At 37.7% G+C, this 17,934-nt stretch overlaps 2 protein-coding genes across 4 annotated transcripts in view; both read left to right on the forward strand.

The window, feature by feature from the left end:
• The first annotated feature begins 2,304 nt into the window (after positions 1-2,304).
• On the forward strand, positions 2,305-6,027 carry exosc2 (exosome component 2). The gene is made up of 9 exons (XM_061061616.1): positions 2,305-2,640; positions 3,096-3,197; positions 3,290-3,335; positions 3,470-3,559; positions 3,715-3,780; positions 3,872-3,940; positions 4,612-4,788; positions 5,052-5,180; positions 5,608-6,027. The coding sequence occupies exons 1-9, from the start codon at positions 2,519-2,521 to the stop codon at positions 5,686-5,688; spliced, it is 882 nt and encodes a 293-aa protein (XP_060917599.1). The 5' UTR covers positions 2,305-2,518; the 3' UTR covers positions 5,689-6,027.
• Positions 6,028-7,063: 1,036 nt separating this feature from the next.
• Positions 7,064-17,934, forward strand: part of abl1 (c-abl oncogene 1, non-receptor tyrosine kinase) — a 30,859-nt gene continuing 19,988 nt past the window's right edge. For all 3 annotated transcript variants that reach the window (XM_061060668.1, XM_061060670.1, XM_061060669.1), the window contains exons 1-2: positions 7,064-7,144; positions 7,906-8,288. In XM_061060668.1, the coding sequence (XP_060916651.1) occupies positions 8,162-8,288 (127 nt within the window). In that variant the 5' untranslated portion in view covers positions 7,064-7,144; positions 7,906-8,161. The remainder of the gene's footprint in view (positions 7,145-7,905; positions 8,289-17,934) is intronic.

The raw sequence follows: 17,934 nt of genomic DNA on the forward strand, positions 1-17,934 counted from the left end.
TGACTAGAAGCTGATTGGTCACCAGAGACGTTTGCGTGGTGTTGACATCTGACGTCATCGCTCCGTTATGCGAAATGAGCATGCGTTAAAATCTACGTGGCTCGGCGCTGACATCTGGTGGTGACAAAAAACATACGCGCAGCATTTCGGAAAACATGAGATGAGATGAGATGAGATTAGAATAAAATAGAATAGAATAGAATAGAATTACTTTATTGATCCCAAACTGGGAAATTGTGGCGTTACAGCAGCAGGTTATCCAACACACAATATGAGTAAAAAAAAAAGTTAGCAATCTAAACACAATATAATATTAACTACAAAGTAAATAAGTACTAAAAGATATCAAAAATAAGAATGTGAATATATACAACCAGGATTTTACTAAGCATTACTAGTCTTAATAGGAAGATTAAATATGGAAGATTGAATGTAAATGTGCAAAAACAGAGTCGTAGATGGTAATAAATTAAATATGAAAGATTAAATGTAAATGCGCAAAACAGAGTTGTAAATGGTTGTAAATTAAATATGAAAGATTAAATGTAAATGTGCAAAAACAGAGTAGTAAATGGACAGTATTGACATAAGTTAAAGATTCAACTTTATTGTCATTACACATATACAAGTATAGAGTAACGAAATGAGGTTTGGCATCTCACCAAAAGTGCAAATAAGCAGAAAGTACAAGAATCTGTGCTATGTACAGTAATTACAAAATTTACAGATGTAGACTACAAAAAAGGGAATTATTGGGTACATATGGCTGGATTAATGGGATGCTATAAATATAAATAAATGCTATAAATATATTCTTCAGATTATAATATACAGATTAAGGTGCAGTGAGCATGCTATACTAGTTTACAGATAATATACAGAATATGGACATAAAACATGTTTGCTCTGTTGTCACATTAGAGTTAACTGTATACTATGTGGAGTTCTTACAGTTATAACTATCTGTAAAAAATACATTTTTGTCAAATGCATTTGTATAAAAGGCCTACTCTCTGTTAGCTGAGTCTTTATTATTTTGTTCTGTCTTCTGTAGGTTGTGTTGTAGCTCTGTGCTCTGGTCTTCATATTTTTAATTTTTAATTTAATTTGTAATTTCAATGTGTCTTCTTCTTTTGTCGTTCTGATGAGTTGATACATTTTGTCGTTGTAGCATGTTAATTTTCCAACACTCATCCTAACTATATGTATGAGCAGCCTTACCTGACATAATACATGATAATGAGCTACCTTCCTGGAAGAATAAGGTGCGCTTATAAAAAAAGTCAATGGTTTATCAACACATCAGAACGACAAGGGATAACGACACAGTGTAACATCACGTTAAAAATAGATGTGGCAGATTTCTGAATAAACATTTCACGAGCAGCTGTTACAGCCTTAGATGGAAAAACCTCACAATCAGATTTGAATAGATCAATGCCTGTTTCATTTAGCTGATAGAGGGTTAACATTCTCAGTCTTTCTAGTGTATGTATGTGTCTAAGTGTGTATGTATGAATACGTGTATAGGTTACTGTATATGTGTTTATATTTAATTTTGTTTTGAAATTGTGTAATTCGATTTGTTTAGTTGATGTATTTGTCTCTTAAGAGGTGAGGTCCCTTGTATAAGCCTGTTGGCTTCTTGACCTCTCCTGACACACCTTTTATGTTTTTGTTAATCCTATTTTGATGTATTCTTATATGTGTGCTAATAAATAATAAAATAAAATTTCAAATCTGTTTATGGCAGCTATGTGTAGTGCAGGATGTTCCACTTTGTATCAGAAATATATGGCTAGCAAGGCATCAGATTTTCATTACATCATTTTCTTGGCCAACATTCCTCACTCCAAATATGAGTGAAGGGAGGTGGAACAATTATTTTAAAAGGTGTCGGACGACAATCACGGCAATCACGACAATCCTACCAAAGAAACAGTTGTGAAATGCTTTGATTGTTTTTTTTTTTTGCCATACCCATCTCCCAATCAGACATTATATAAGGGGACCTTATTCTGACATGAAGTGTAGCTCATTGTGTAAGGTAGGGTTTCTCATACACATAATATGGGGAGTAATGGGAAATTCAAAAGTGTCAACACACTGTTTCTATGCTATCATCCACTCTATTCAATAATATGTACGATAGGTATAAGGAGCTGTTGTAAAATTTAAGAACGATAGAGTGCCATAATCTGGGATCCTCATTTCCGTGCAGCAGATGGCGGTAATGAGCCTCTTAGGGTGGTAGAGGACGAAAAAGAAAAATAAGAATCAGATGAAGAAGTTTTTTTTTTGCAAGCTAGCGGCGAGGAATCGATTTATATTTACTTGTCAAACCTTAAAAGTTGCTTGACTTCTAACGCTTGAAACCACTGGCTACATTATTTCCAAGACAAAAACATCCATTCTGATACCTCGATAGGTGGCGGTAACACGAATAGTTGTTTGTTAGCTACCGGAGGGAGAAGAAGAAGAAGAAGAAGAAGAAGAAGAAGAAGCAAAAAGAAGAAGCATGGCTGCTGACATGAGATTACCAACTATTCGTAAACCAGTGTCTTTATTAGATTCTGCTTTTGAAAGAAAAGATCTTGTGGTCCCCGGTGATGTTATCACTTCAGACACAGGTTTCATGAGGTAGGTACAGGTTGGTTCACCGGGGTTTGATCGGCTGCATCAACACCGTGTTGTCATGGAAGCTTCATGGACATTAAAACTTTTTCATACAACCTTACTAACAGCTTGCATTTTATGCCCGCTTTGAAATTATGTCCAATCTCGAAAGTCATGCATGTTAGTAGATATCCTAGTCAAAAAAAGTATTGGTTAGCTGTTTACACGTTTATTTTTGATTTGGTTTACGTGCTGACCTATGTGGTTTATTTTAAAATATTATAGTTGTAGCCTAACTCAAGCCACATTTTTAGGCTGGAATAAAATATCTGGCGTAAAATAAATTGACAAACGTACTGTGAAGAAGAAGCAAAACATTTTTTTTGTGGTTGTGTTATGTATTTTTTAGTTGTCACAAGTAAGTCAACTCTTTTTGTCTATATTACTCAAAAGTACTGATATCAAATATTTATCTTCAGAGGTCATGGTACCTATGTAGATGAGGACAAGCTGACGGCATCGGTTGCTGGAGAGGTGCAGAGAGTGGACAAGCTGATCTGTGTAAGACCACTTAAGACCAGGTAAGAGAGGAAATGAACGCTCTTAAACATCTTATGTCAAAAAAGGCAAATGATAGCAGAAGAATCATTCTGTTGCATGGTATTGTTTGCAGGTTTAATGGAGAGGTTGGAGATGTGGTGGTTGGCAGAATCACAGAGGTAATGCTCTTTCCCCCCCCATCTTCCCCTGTATGTGATGTCTTACATTTTTTTAAAGTGTACCTTAGAATTTATGGCTCAACAAGCTAAATCTAGTTTGATTTGTTTACTAACTAAGTGTTTTTTTTGTGTAGGTACAACAAAAAAGATGGAAGGTGGAGACCAACTCCCGGTTGGACTCCGTCCTCTTGTTGTCTTCTGTTAATCTGCCTGGAGGAGAGCTGGTGAGACGCTTAAATACTTGATTCACATGAAGAAGAATTGGCTGCATTACACTGTTATCTGTGTGACAGTGTATTAATATGCCTGTAATATGAAGTTTGTTAAAGAGTGTATTGTATTTGTTTTTAAAAATGCTACATTTAATTTTGTGTTTTAGAGGAGACGATCAGCAGAAGATGAGCTCACCATGAGGGAATACCTTCAAGAGGGCGATCTTATCAGTGTAACTCACTGTTTTTTTTTCTTCATTATCTTTCATTGGCTGTGCCGTCTTCTTATCACCAACTCTAATTTTTGTGTTTATCTCTTTCTAGGCCGAGGTGCAGTCTGTATACTCAGATGGAGCCCTATCACTTCACACCCGCAGTTTAAAGTATGGAAAAGTGAGTTATGCCAGTGTACACAATGACAACTGCTGACTAAAGCTTGAAACACCTGAACAGCCATGATTTGAAAAAGACCCATCAAACTGATTGGAATGTAAAAAAAGAGGCCATGATATACTTGGCAATGATGAGTTTGTTCACAAAAAATACTTTTGGATGTAGTCAATGCTGTGTTACTATTTTTTTTTAACAATGCCATTTATGTACGTAGGAGCTGATACAAAAGTGAAAAAAAAATCAAAGTATTTAAACCGTAAGCGATTGACTCATGAATTAGTTACACTAAAATATTAAAAAATGTTTTTATATATAACTTCAGTGGCAGTTGGGAGACTACTTCTAGATCTTTCAGCTTAAATGGCCGGCTTTATAGTTTCTGGATAAATGCAACAACTAAAGAATGATGTCAGAACAGATGAATCAAGGGAATATTAAAAACATCAGAACCTCTTCATTAAAAGTTTGGCCTGTAGTAAAGTATAGTATAGTAGTAGTACAGTAAATCACAGAGTATTCAAAAGGGATTCTGCTCCTTTATATGTACCATTACATCCTGGTATTAAAAAATGTAGCTTTAAATTTGTCACTGAAAAATAAGCGAGTACAACTTTATTTTCTGCCATAATTTGACATTTTTGTTTTCTGTTTCTACTTTCTCTGACAACTAGTTGGGCCAAGGAGTGCTGTTACAGCTTTCTCCCTCTCTGATCAAACGACAGAAAACACATTTCCACAACCTGCCGTGTGGTGCCTCCATTATCCTGGGGAATAATGGCTTTGTGTGGTTGTATCCCACTCCAGAGATTCAGGAGGAGGAAGCTGGAGGCTTCTACACCAGCTTAGAGGTAGGAAGGCAGACATCAAAGGGCAGTTTTCCATAGTTTCATTAGCCAATGTATTAATTAAAACACACTTGGATTTTGCCCAACCAATCAGTGTGAATAAAAGATATCCATAACTTTGAGAAATCAAATGTATGCATCAAGATATCAATATTCTGACGAGAGGAGACCCTTGGTTTAAATTTATTTTAATCTGCTGCTTTCAAATAATATTTCTGCATTTGTTGTTCATGTACTTGTTGTGCTTTTTTTTTCTGTCCTTTCAGCCTGTTAGCCTATCAGATCGAGAAGTGATTTCACGGTTAAGAAACTGTCTACTGGCTCTGGCTGCACACAAGGTCCTTTTGTTCGACACCAGTGTTCTCTATTGCTATGAATCTTCAGTTCAACACCAGGTAAAAAACAGTTGAAGCATCACAACTCACTGCTTTACAACTGTAAAGCAATGGCAATGAAAAGACTCCTCAATAAATAGTTTAATTTTTGGGGGATGTATTATGCCACCTGGTGGTGAAATTGGAAAACTACAGAAACAACTAATTACAGTCCTCAACTTTGACCCTGCTGGTGTAAAATTGAAGTCAACATGGATGATTCCACACTTTGGGTTGAGAACAGATGACTTCATAACTCATGAGACTATGCTAATGGTATTTCTCGGTATTCAAAAACATTAGTATGTTTATTGCTTCAATCCTTTATATATTTGCTGCTTTCACAAATGAGAAAATAAAGGCACATCTTACTTGACTTAGCTGGTTTGTTAACATTTAGCCTAAGTGTAACATTTCTGTAATGACATGTTTTGTTCTGTCTCTGTAGGTCAAAGACATCTTGAAGCCAGAAGTGATGGAGGAGATTGTAATGTTGACTCAACAGAAGCTGTTGGAGCAGGAAGGTTAAAGAGCATACATCCTAACTGTGACCTTGTAACAAAACCAAGATTACATCAAGTAGCTTCAAAGGGGACCACCAATGCAAGAACTGAACTTGCCTTATCAAAGACCCGTCACTATTGTGTCAGTCAGTCGTGTAATTAAACAGTTAATTATATATCTTTACTAGCCTGATGATTCTGGTTGGCGGCTATTGGAAGGGGCTTTTAAAGCTTTACAGGATTTAAAAATGACTAGAGCAGCTAAACTTAAGTTTTACAGAGGTTAAGTGGAACACTTTGGATGATGTGTGATGTTATAGAAAAGAAAACTGTTTTATGCAATAAATTTTCTATAATATTTAGGACTTCTCGCTGTTTTTTTTTCCATTAATGAAAAACAGTAACATAAGCATGTTAGAAAATGAACGACTTAAAAAAGAAGTTTGTAGAATTGTGTTTATTTTGCAGAAAAATTAACAGTAATATACATGAACCCTTCTCAAAATGTTTACTTTTGGGAAACAAGACTGTATGTACTGATTATTGAACCCCTAGTGATAGTAATAAGGTAACCCCCAGGAAAAACTATTTTTTTACACTTGGATTATATTTTTTAAGGATAAAAATAACTTATAAGTGCCACAAATATATCTGTTGTTTAAAGGTTTTTTTTGCAAAATGCCTTATGAGAGGTATTGGAAGCTTTTGTTTCATCAACATACATTTTCATATGTTTTAACTTGTATTTTAGATCTCATACGGGTTTCGGTAGGCTTCCCCTTCTCATCTCATGAATGTTGCTTCTCAGTTCAGCAGGTTTGTCCTATTGCTCTCCTAGCATAATAAAAATGTTGCTCTGGTACCACTTACTAGCCCACGCACGCATGTGACGTCACACGTCGCCCCACCCACATACTTCTGTAAACCACCTTGCGTATGGAAGTATGGCGGCACTAGCGACACAACTAGTATTCGGCCAAAGTTTATTGCACAGATTTTCACGTGAAAACGATGAGTAAGTACGCGAAAAAAGGGGTCGGTAAGGAAGAGCTCTGCGGCTGTAAACAGAGGAAAGGGCTTGCAGAAAGAGTCGTCGGTCTCTGGCCGGCAGAATTTCCTCGATTTCCCTTCACCTCCTTGATTGAAGTGCCTTTAGTCCGGGTACCACAGGGGAAGAAACTCAGCAAGACGGGAAGATCGGACACGGAAGTTTGAAACAGACCGAAAACTCTTGCTTTGGAAAGACGATTGGCAAATGATTACATTGTGGCAACCACAAACTTATTTTGGAGACACTTCCGTGCACTTGTCCGACGATTATTATCAGCGTGTGAACATCGACTCAGCAAGAGCCAACTGTTGAGTGCAGTTAAGGGTCTCGCGCTGCACACCACCAGCTAACATAGGTTAGCCTCCATGGCTAACTTATACATTAGCTTGAGGTCGCCTGCAAACCAACAATGTAAATGTTTCAATGGCCATGTAAGTCAACTTTTACATTTATTTTAACTGCAGTGATTTGTAACAACGGTGTAAGTTTGGAATAAGTTTGTCCAAGTCTGGTATTTGTAGTTCAGTGGTTATTGTGGATGATTTAATGTTTGTGACATAGCTTTTGTATTTAAAAGTGTTGCCAAGACACAACAGGGTCAGGGCAAATAACAATTAATGTCTTTAAAAACCTTTATGTTTTGCAATTTTCTTTGCCCAATGTTAAATTATCAACGAATCAAGTCACTTTGTTTTTGTTGCTAACAGTCAATCTCCAGTAGTTATTTTTGTAACATGTTGTTTACTGTTTTTAACCAACGTAAGCTCCATATTTATTGAGCTTGACTAGCATTAAAAAGAGGAATTTCACAGGGTAAACATGAACCTTGTTCAAACAGAGGGATTTGGGTTTTACACAAGGAGTCACATTAGATTATTGTCTTCAAAATGAAGGCGAAGTAAGGCAGTTTAATATAAAAAAAAGTGCATATTTGGAGCAAATGTAGTATTTATTGAGATATTGTGGCACAAAATCCTTTTAGAAAATCATTATTGCATTGGTGTTAATTTTAGTTTAATCCCTATGATGTACATGCTTGATTCACCACTATGTCATTGTGAGGTTTTAAGCATGGATTGTTCACACACACTTCCGGTGTATGCATATAGTCTTCATGTTTTGTATGCTTATTATGTTAAAAAAGCAGCTTATGACACTTAATGTAATCAACATTGATTGTTTTTTTTTCTAGATTACTCTGCAAGGCCGAACTTTGACCTCTGATGCATTCAGTCTCCATTAATGCATGATAACCACAGTGGTACGGGAGTAAAAGAGATCTGCATAGGTGAAGGGCATCACCCACACTCCAGGAGAGGGCAGACGGAGCTGGGGAAAGGGGTACCTGTCTTCTCCTGACCCCTTCCCTGACTGTTGGACAGTTGTTACACTGTGAGTGACCGGGTCCAGCTTGGAGAGTCCCGGCTGCGGCCTGGCACCCTGCCCTTATGGGGCAGCAGCCGGGAAAGTTTGTAGGGGACCAGAGGAGACCCAGTCTACCAGCCTTCATCAAGGGTGGAAAGAGAGAGTCGTCACGCCATGGGACCCAGCCCTGTAACGTTTTTGCTGTGCACGGTAAGAGCAAACACTACTGGTAGGACCCCTGTTTCGGCATGTATCATGACAGCAGATTTGATTGTTCTATAGGTTATTTCTTAACTGCATCAAGGATTGGCTTTTCAAGCTTCTATGCAGCATCTGCTCCCATTGTCCAATGATAAAATAGTAAGCCATCAATTTACTTTTTATCAAAGCAAATTATATAATCAAAATCAGTAGGTTGGACATACCATTGCACATATCAAAGAAATATGTTGTTTTTAAAGGTTTATTTTTTGGGGCTTTTTATGCCTTTATTTTATAGATAGGTCAGTGGCTAGAGAGTGGGGAATGACACGCGGAAAAGGAGCCACAGGTCTGATTTTAATCCAGGCCGCCTGCTCGGAGGACCACAGCCTCCACACATGGGGCGCACGCATTATAAATATGATTTGATGCATAAATAGAAATCATTAGAGTGTATAGATAGCTTTTGCACTGTTGTGGTTGCATCTTCGAGATTGCTGCTAGCAAGCTGAATAACAGATTTGCTTCCACAGCCAGAGTAAGAGAAAGTGTTGTTTCCTTCTAAGCATGCATTAAGACACTTTGAACTGTTCTAACTAACTTACCAACCATGGATGATACAAACAGCTCTGGAGTGTCACTCATTGCTTCAGGTTTGACGTTGGTATGGTATAATTATCGAGTCTTTTCCTCACCTGTTGTGAGTGTAATAGGTCTTATTTTTGGTCTATATTGTGGATGGTTGTCAATCAGTTACCAATGCAGAGTGCACGTTCTTTTGTCATTCCACTCATTTCATTTTGCTACTAGCAAGGCAGTTGCAGTAAATGCGATTAACTTGGTGTTTTTTGTATTGGCTCTCTTTGTATTTCTTATATAATGAACTGATTAACAAATGAGTTAATCGCAATTAGATGAAGCTGTGAGGTTAATACTGACTTGTAGAGGGTGTTTTTACTTTCACATACACTGTGACTTCATTTGAATGGGTTGAACTCACTGAAAGGCCATCAGACTTATTAGTTTCTAGTACACACTGAAAAAGCTAAACACCAAATCGTATCCACCTCCATCCTTACCGCTCCTCTACTGAGCAGCCTATGTAGTATAGTGGAGCTCAACAGTGCCTCCTCCTGTGTTTATACCTGATAATGTGTGGTGCTACACAGGTATAGCAAGGGCTAACACTTTTTTTTGCATTATCCTTAAATCTACAGATTATTTTCCGAATAAAGTGATTTATCCTCTTGTCTATAGAATATAATACAACAAAGAAAAATGCTCATCACAAGCACCCAGACGCCAAGATTCCATCTTCAGGTTTATTTGTCAGTTACCCAGCTGTCTGAAATTAGAAATATCCTGTTTACTATCATGTATAACCCTGAGGAGAAGCACACTATAACACATGAGAAGTTGCAAACAGGAAAGGTTTTCCCTTTTTATAAAAATGAACTTGAATAACTAATCAGTTTGTCAGGAAATTGCAGATTTTGCATTAATCAACTAATCAAACAATATTCGAAATTCTACTACACAATTTATCCAAATTGAGTTGAACTAGAGCCAATAAGCATCATGCAAATTGCAAACAGGGAGACCAGGCAATTTGGATAACTGCCAGATAGAATAATGCATCAAGTAAAGGCAGTCATTAAAACAACAGATATCCTTAAAACATGGCTCGGAATTAGTGGTGTTCCAAGCACTTTCTACTGCACTACTCACGGGAAGGATATCCAGCTGCTGGAACAGTGACTCACAATGCTGTGCAAAGCTGTCACCCAAGATATGAGTCTTACCTGGTGATTTTTCTTTCTCTGTTTATGTATCAGATGGCGCAGTCCGTCTGTTTCCTGGTTACATTTTCAAGTTAAAACCTTTTTTAGTTTTTTCTAAATCCCCAATCAGTTTTATCTTTAGGGCACAGAAAGCAGTCTTTCATCGCTTTAATCATAACCTATAGAAACCATTTGGGATCAAATCAATGACTTGTTCTTAAGGTCATTTGAATTGATGCTAACACCAATAAACTCAATACATATTGCCAAGTGTAGCAAATAATAATAATAACCATCACTTTATTTATATGGTACCTTTAAAAACAGATGATTACAAAGTGATTGACAGACAAAGCAAAGGCAGGAACTCAGGACAACAGCAGAACAGACATCAGCTTAGCTTTCTTGCAGCTCTTTAAAATAGTCACTTGTCATTGAACAGGATGCATGCCATGCATTGAGCTAACTGATAAGTTTACCAAATGTGTCCGTAGGGCTGTGATTGACTTGGCAGGAATACTTTCCACACAGTCTAAGTCTTGCATAACACAGAGGGGGAGAGGGCAGGGAAGGCCAGAAAAACAGAAAGAAATACTTTGCCGGTAAATGGATCGAATTTGGCAATGGGTCAGTGACATAGGTTGCACTTGTTTTTCCCTCTCTGCCCCTTCTCTCCTGTGATGAGCAGGCCCGACTCTGAGAGGGAATGTGAGTCATGGTGCAAGAGGAGGGCAATAACAACATACGATTTTACATCTCTGTTTTTTCTCTTCCTGGTGAGCCCCATCTAGTAAACTCTCAGCTAGCCAGCCCCATGCTGCTTCTCAGCAGGCACGTTCAGACCTCTGCATGCAGCTGCCTGGGAGAGAGACGGAGGCAGAAAAGGGCAAGCAAAGACCTGCCTCTCCTCTTGGCATCTCTGTGTACTGTACAGTGGGGAGGTATGATCTCACTGGCTAGCAAGTACGATTATAAAGATTGAGCAGGGCTGTGAATATTTGGGAACAGTAACTCGCACACTGCATTTCCAGCTGCTTTTTCTGTGTGGTTAAGATATCCGAGAATCCTTTCAATTTGACTGTAGACCTCAATGGATCACGGACAAGATTACAAGCTACAGTAGGTTACCAGACCTGTATAGAAACAAGTCTGAGCAGAGCACAAGAGTGTACTTTAGCAGTTCTTTCTAATTGTCTTCTCTATACAATACATTCTTGTTGATTCTAAACATAACATTGATTGACTTTAGTCATTGCTGATGTCCAACCATATAAACCTACTAATAATTGTTTAGTTTATAGAAGCTACCTTTTTTTTTTACTATATTTCTACTGAAGCCAAAGAGAGCTGCTGCATGGTTGACCTTTTTCAGGAAAGAAAAAAAAACACTCCATCTCAGCAAATTGCATATATTTTATGGTTTAAAATATTTTAAGTAGCTTATACGTACTTTTATTCGAGTTAAAACTATATGTGTATGAAAATATATTTTTCATACCACCTATTTACACTATTATGGTTATAAACAAAGGACAATTTTAGCTTCTGCAAAGCTGCTGCTCTTAATCTTGTCTACTTCGCCTAAAATTTTTAAGGGCATAAATAAACATTTCTAAATTGTTTCAATTTAATAATCTCACACATTTTTTTTTAGTTTCATGAATCATTCGGAAAATGCGTAGGATCCATCAAGAATATCACATATTGCCTGCTCTATTGTTGATAAAAGCTCCGACTGAGCAGTTGCCTGCGTCTAGCACTAGCAACCTCTTGACTGAGGACAGGGCTAAGAGTTCAACTGTTTTAATTGAAGAAATGACTTATGAAATAAAATTCTGTTTTTTATTTACTTTCAACTTCGATGGATGTGGAAGAGATCACTGACATGTGATTTACACACGTGTTGTTACAAATATTAAACAGGATTCAGTGTAATCCTAAACCTAGCACCATGAAGTTAAGTAGATAGAACAATGGCCACTAAATAAAGCTGGTTATAGGCATACTCATTGCAAAGCTACATTGCCCCTATATGTCTAAATTACAGTTAAGTATGTATCAATAACTACATTTTTCATTCATGGGTTTGAAAATGTGTTGATGCCCTACCAACAACTTAAACTAAACACTGTTTAGCCTCTAACCCACATCTTCTCCAGCACTGATGAGCAACAGTACTGTGTGCATGAGATACTGCTCCCATGGACAGACCCAGTACCTTACAATAATATGTAACTCATTCCGTAAAATATGAACTAGTACAATTTCCACGAATTTGTATTTTATTTTGAATCCTTTTTTTTAACAAGTAAAGGAATCAAAAATCTTGACTGTGCATAATCATGCCTCTGTTGAATTGTTTCCAAATGACTGCAGGAAGTGGCTTTGCAGTGAATAATAATTCAAAGAAGTAAAGATGCCTTTCATTTATCTTCCTGCTTTTCTCTGAAACGGGCTAACAGGAAAGAGGAAAAGCAGGAAAGCAGGATTTAGAGGATGGAGGGTTCAGAGGATCACAACAGTATTGTCTGATTTGGAGGTATTTCAGTATTTGAAGGGGGAAATTTGCCCCCTGGTGGTTATGTTTATTATTGCAGTTGCTGTGTTATTTGGGTACAATGCAGCTGTTAATTTTTTATTTTAACATGAGGATCATGATATTGGAAGCCTGATTAAATTCAGTATATCTTTTTACGTGTTTCTGTTTTGTCTGTTGTTTTTACAGCAGAAATTAACTTGTTTCCTGCTTCAAAAAACGATAATTTGTCATGTTCATTATTCTCAGTGCATATCTACAAGTTTTAGTTTTTCAGTGATTGTGACTGACCACGCCTCTCAAGTAGCCTTTTTGACACAATTTGATTTGTGTGCGTTTCTTCCAACAGCTGAGTTCTGTGTTGATGCAGTAAGGGTATCAGTTTCTCCTGTAGCCTCTTGCTGTCTGTTTCTTAGCTGGAACTCGAGGAATCTTTACAGTCTATACTCCAAATCTCCTTCCATGATCCCTGTGAGTCCTGGAGATGGGAGGTGCGTGTGAATACCCTTTTTATGTACCCATGCAGCAGACGCCTCATAGAAATGCTCATGCAGGCCAGCTGTTAGGTCCCTGGTGGCTTTTCCCTCGCACTGGCTGGCCTTGTCTCAGAACTGTGTGTGTGTATCTGTGTGTGTGTGTGTGTGTGTGTGTGAGGGAGAGAGACAGAAAGAGAGAGACACATTTGTCCCTTGCTAGATGACACATTGCTGATTAGTGAGTGTTTTCCCCTCTCATCAACTCTTGACCACCTGGAAAAAAAGTCCTCTTTATTACCACCCTACCTGATGACTAGTCAAAACAGCTGTGTGTATAAATCAAAGTAGTCAAGGAAGTCCATGCTTAACAAGTCTTCTCTTTGTTACTCTTGCAGCCCATGTCCCCAAGCAACCCTTTATCAGTAATTGACGGCGACAGTCTTCATATGCATGCTATACCTCATCCTCACTGAAAATGTGGACTCAGTCTACCATGCTTCTTTCCGATTATTGCTGGTTTAGCTTGTATGAGAAAATAGGTTTGTCTTACTTACACAACAGACGGATAGAACATTGGCACATCATTTGTCATTTGCCGTAATAAATGAATGACCTTCTTACTCATGTTCAATAATGACTCCTACAACTTAGTAACTAACCTTTGGTCTCATGGACACATCATGTTTTTTATTCCGCAAACTCTTGCTGTGTTATTGCTCCATCACCCTGGTCTGAGCTACAGGGTCACCTTAGACTTTAGCGCTGGATAGTCGATTGTAGGATCAGGCATCATTTGACCACTATAAGCACATTTCAAATTCATTGATGTATTTTGTGTTGGTTACGGTCTTTAGTTTGTTATTCATGTGGAACCTTTTTTGCAGCTTCCTTAGCCAGGACTCTCTTGTAAAATATATTTTTGTATGTAAATGGTAATACTCCTGCTTAAATAAAAATAATATATTAAGCATGGGGATTTTTTTAATTGCTGTATTTTACAAGAAAATGACTCTCTCCCGTCCTTTAACAGATGTTTGTCAAAGAATTAAGGACATTGTTGAATTACATTTTTACACCTATACTTTTCCTACTGTGACGTGTCAAAAAGTCATCCATAAAAAAGGCCTATTGTGAAACTGTTATATAATGATCATCTGATCAGTTTGACTGTTTAATTAATAGCTTCCTGGCCTTGAGCCTTTCCAACATCTGCCTCTTGATCCACTCCACTATGTTTTCCAGGGAACCATGCATGCGTGTATATGTGATCTATTGCAGCAGAGGAGTGTTGAGCAATATTGCCTTTTTAACACAGAAAAAGAGAGAGAGAGAGTTAAACACGGGGCAATCCACAGCAGAGGAGCGAAGAATGTGACCTCTTGTGCATTCCTCTCTCAAATAACTGGTGCAATCCCCCTCTCTCCTTTCTTTCATTTCTTTCCTCTTCTTGTCTTTCCCTGATTTTTGTAATTGTTTCAATGTCTTTGTCTCAGTCTAAGCTTTGATTGGGTTTTCCTTTTCAACAGAATATTTCAGTGCAAATGAAAAATAATATGAAACACAGGCCAAAATAATGAAACTACCAATAATGGAGCCCACAAAAAGAAACGCATTATACAACAGTAAACAGAGATAATGTGGTTATTTCATTTACTTGTGGTTATCTGCCACTGTTTCTTTTAGCTATATTATTGCTTTCGATGTATTTAATTTATTATTGATATTTAGCTTCGCATTTACATACGAGAAATGGGCTAACTAAGAAGCATGTGGAGGCAGTATTTTTGCTCATTCACTGCAAAATTTTGACACTTTTAGAATGGGAGTCAATAACTTCCACTGTGGAAAAATAAAAATGCAACTGCCAAAATAATAATAAAAAAAAAGGATCCCTTTATTGTTTTAGAGTTAATTTGAAGCCTAAAATCCCAAATGAGAGCAGGGCGAGGTAAAATCACAAAGATACAAACCAAAAGTTAGACCACAGTTTTTCTTCCATATGCATAAGCTTCAAAAAGTGTTTTGACAGAACAATTGGAAGTGTAAGCATGTAACTTTTGGACAGATAGTCCTGTTGATTCATTGACTCTCACCCTTGTTTTTGGTAGTTAGTTTACCTTGAGTATTTGCAAATCAGGGATTTTTAATTTCCCCTTTTCTGGCAACCAAATGATCTTGTGTCAGTTACTAACTTTGATTTCTATCTGTATATGGCTTAAAATCTAGTGTGCTTTTAAGTTTCAATGATGCATTCTCATACCTTCATATCATATCTTTCAAGTCACAGAGTTGACTTGAAAGATTGTTTTCACACAACTAGGCTTCAATCTTAAGTTCCACTGAGAACAATCAGAGGCCACCAGGTCCGGCACTTCTTTATTTCTTTGCTTGTTATCCCTCTATTGTGCACACATATAAACACATGGTACATAAAGCACTCATGCATACCGAGAACCTCTAAGTTGTGTTAGGAATGCAGCGTGGGAGCTTGTCGCCGACTGCGTCCACACACACACAGAAAAAAAACAACAACCCCCTGTTCCCTGCTCCATGCCTGAGCAGGCAGCCCTAGACGCAGCTGTTGTTTTCTCTGCAGACAACCTGCTACCTTGGATGCCAGCTCTGTGTTTTTGGAAAAGAAATCTGCCATTTATGAGCCCTCCTGGTCAGAGAGCATCTGTTCTCATGTAGATTATAGGATAAAGGTCCACGCAGCATGATTTGACACAATGAAGTGGTAGATTCTGCCTAAGTCACAGTTTTTGCTCATATTTTTACTTGCTTTAAATTCCATTAAGCAAGAATGAACAAAATCCTATCCACTTAGGTATTGTCTGGCTCATTTTCTTTATGTCTGCTTAGTTTTTCCCCCTCACTGGTCCATACTGTACGGGTATGCTGTCCAGTCCCTTCGTGTTGTGTTAAGCTCGTCTTCATAGCACTAAAAGAGGGGGCCTGCTATGCTTGCTGCATCTGGATCCACTTAGACACAAAGAAGAGCCCAAGCAGCTCCACTGCTGCAGCCCGAGAGCCTCGTAGCCACAGTCACCCTTCTGTGTATCTGTTTCTGTTTTTGCCCCAATGGGCATGCAGACAAATGGGGTCTTTCCCAAAAAAGGTTGATAGTCTATAAAAGCAGTCAGGGCATCGACTGACTCTTTCTGCCTTTTATAAAGGGTGTCTTCTTGTTCTTGTCAAAGATTCTTTATGTCGTAGAATTGATATATGGACCCAAAGTAATAGCAGGTTCTATAGAAGTCACTTTCTCTTTCACATGCCCCTTTCTTATGCCTTTTCTTTCCCTCTACAAAGAGTTTGGCTCTCCTACTCTGCACACACACTCTGGGTCAAATCGAGACGTTAAACTCAATTCTGAAAAGGACTGTATTTGCCCCCTCTTTTTCTGCTCATTTGTCGGGTCCCCTTTATTGCCCTCTTAATTTTAATATACCTTTTCAACACAGAAAACCTGAAACGTTTATACCTGAAAAGTGATGGGTAGTTTTGACCTGGCTTTCTTTTTTGCTCATGGTAGAATTATTAACTGTTGACTAGCATGCATACATTTCCATTCTTTGCAGGTTTGCTTGGTTTTTGCGCTGCATATTTTTGTCCGGGCTCTAAAACAGTCTATCATGTGGAGAGATAAGCAGGAGTTCTGTTCCGTCATTTGGGTTTTAGTTGCTCTGTTTGTGTCTGTCATCATGATTAAATGGTTTCACTGGTTCTGTTCTTGTTAACTAGTTAATCGTGATTAATTAAGGCATAAAATAAATGCTTTCCTTTTATTTTTTAAATCGCGGTTAATCACGTGCTACTTTGTCCCCTTAGGTGCACTGTGCATTAGCCTCCATAGTTTCTCCCTTTAGTCACAGTGATGGAAAGAACGACACTGCTGCATCTTTCAATGTCTCATTTCACTTAAAAAAAAAACTCTCGGACAGCTCAGTTGACTAAAGTAATATCCACCTCATGAGATCGAACATTTCACTTATTTACTGTTCCTTTTAGCTGTTTTAATTTAGTTTTTGATACCTAACACTTTCCTTTTTCCGTGGTTAAGTCAATATCGTAGGTTCGGCCTACCACAAAGTCCTGACTTTATTTCAAAATAAAAGCAGCGTTGAATTCAAACAGCAAGTGAAGTGCTCTAAGAAGACAGTACAAAAATTCAAAATAAAATCTTTTAATAAATTTCATAAAAAAAAATGTTTTTTTAATGGGAAATAATGGAATTTCCAACAAGATTAACTACTGAATTTATTGATAAATCGCAATTAAAATGTTAGTCGTTTGACACACGTTGCTCCGCCCATCGCTGACAACAGCAGGTGAGATGACAGAGCGCTCAGGTGCAGAAGGTGCTCTATGGATAAAAGACAGAGTAAGAAGCCTCTGTAGTGACTTCTCATTTAAAGTTGTTTTTATAATATATTGTAGGCTACACTTCTCTTCATCAAGACCGTTGGTCCTGTTGTTTAATTGGTGGCATTATGAAGATCCCAGCACAGTCTTGTATGTGATACAGACAGATAGGCAGCGTGTGGTGGATGAAATTCCTGCTGGAGAGTTGTTGCATGTAATTTGGTAAAATACTGTATATAAATGAATTCGGATTTTGATCTTTTAGTTATGTGAATTGTCTAGACAGGCTCAGGCTTCATTGAATGGTTCAAATATATTTTGCGGCTCCACCAGACGGATTTTTTGGGGAGCTGCCGGCAGAAATGGCTCTTTTGATATAAAAGGTTGCCGACCCCTGGATTAGAAGAACATTCAAACACAAAAACAAAACATCAAAATGATACAAATCAGTTTTTAAAACAGACTTCAGTTTTTAAAATGATAAATGAAAGCTATCC

This window comes from Labrus mixtus, chromosome 17 (assembly GCF_963584025.1).
Source record: "Labrus mixtus chromosome 17, fLabMix1.1, whole genome shotgun sequence".
Lineage (NCBI taxonomy): Eukaryota > Metazoa > Chordata > Actinopteri > Labriformes > Labridae > Labrus > Labrus mixtus.

Bases quoted from the DNA above. Each gene is read 5' to 3' on its own strand.
- exosc2 (XM_061061616.1), top strand. From the start codon at position 2,519: ATGGCTGCTGACATGAGATTACCAACTATTCGTAAACCAGTGTCTTTA. The intron at 3,560-3,714 runs GTGAGACGCTTA...TTTGTGTTTTAG, and splicing joins ATCTGCCTGGAGGAGAGCTG to AGGAGACGATCAGCAGAAGA. The intron at 4,789-5,051 runs GTAGGAAGGCAG...CTGTCCTTTCAG, and splicing joins GCTTCTACACCAGCTTAGAG to CCTGTTAGCCTATCAGATCG.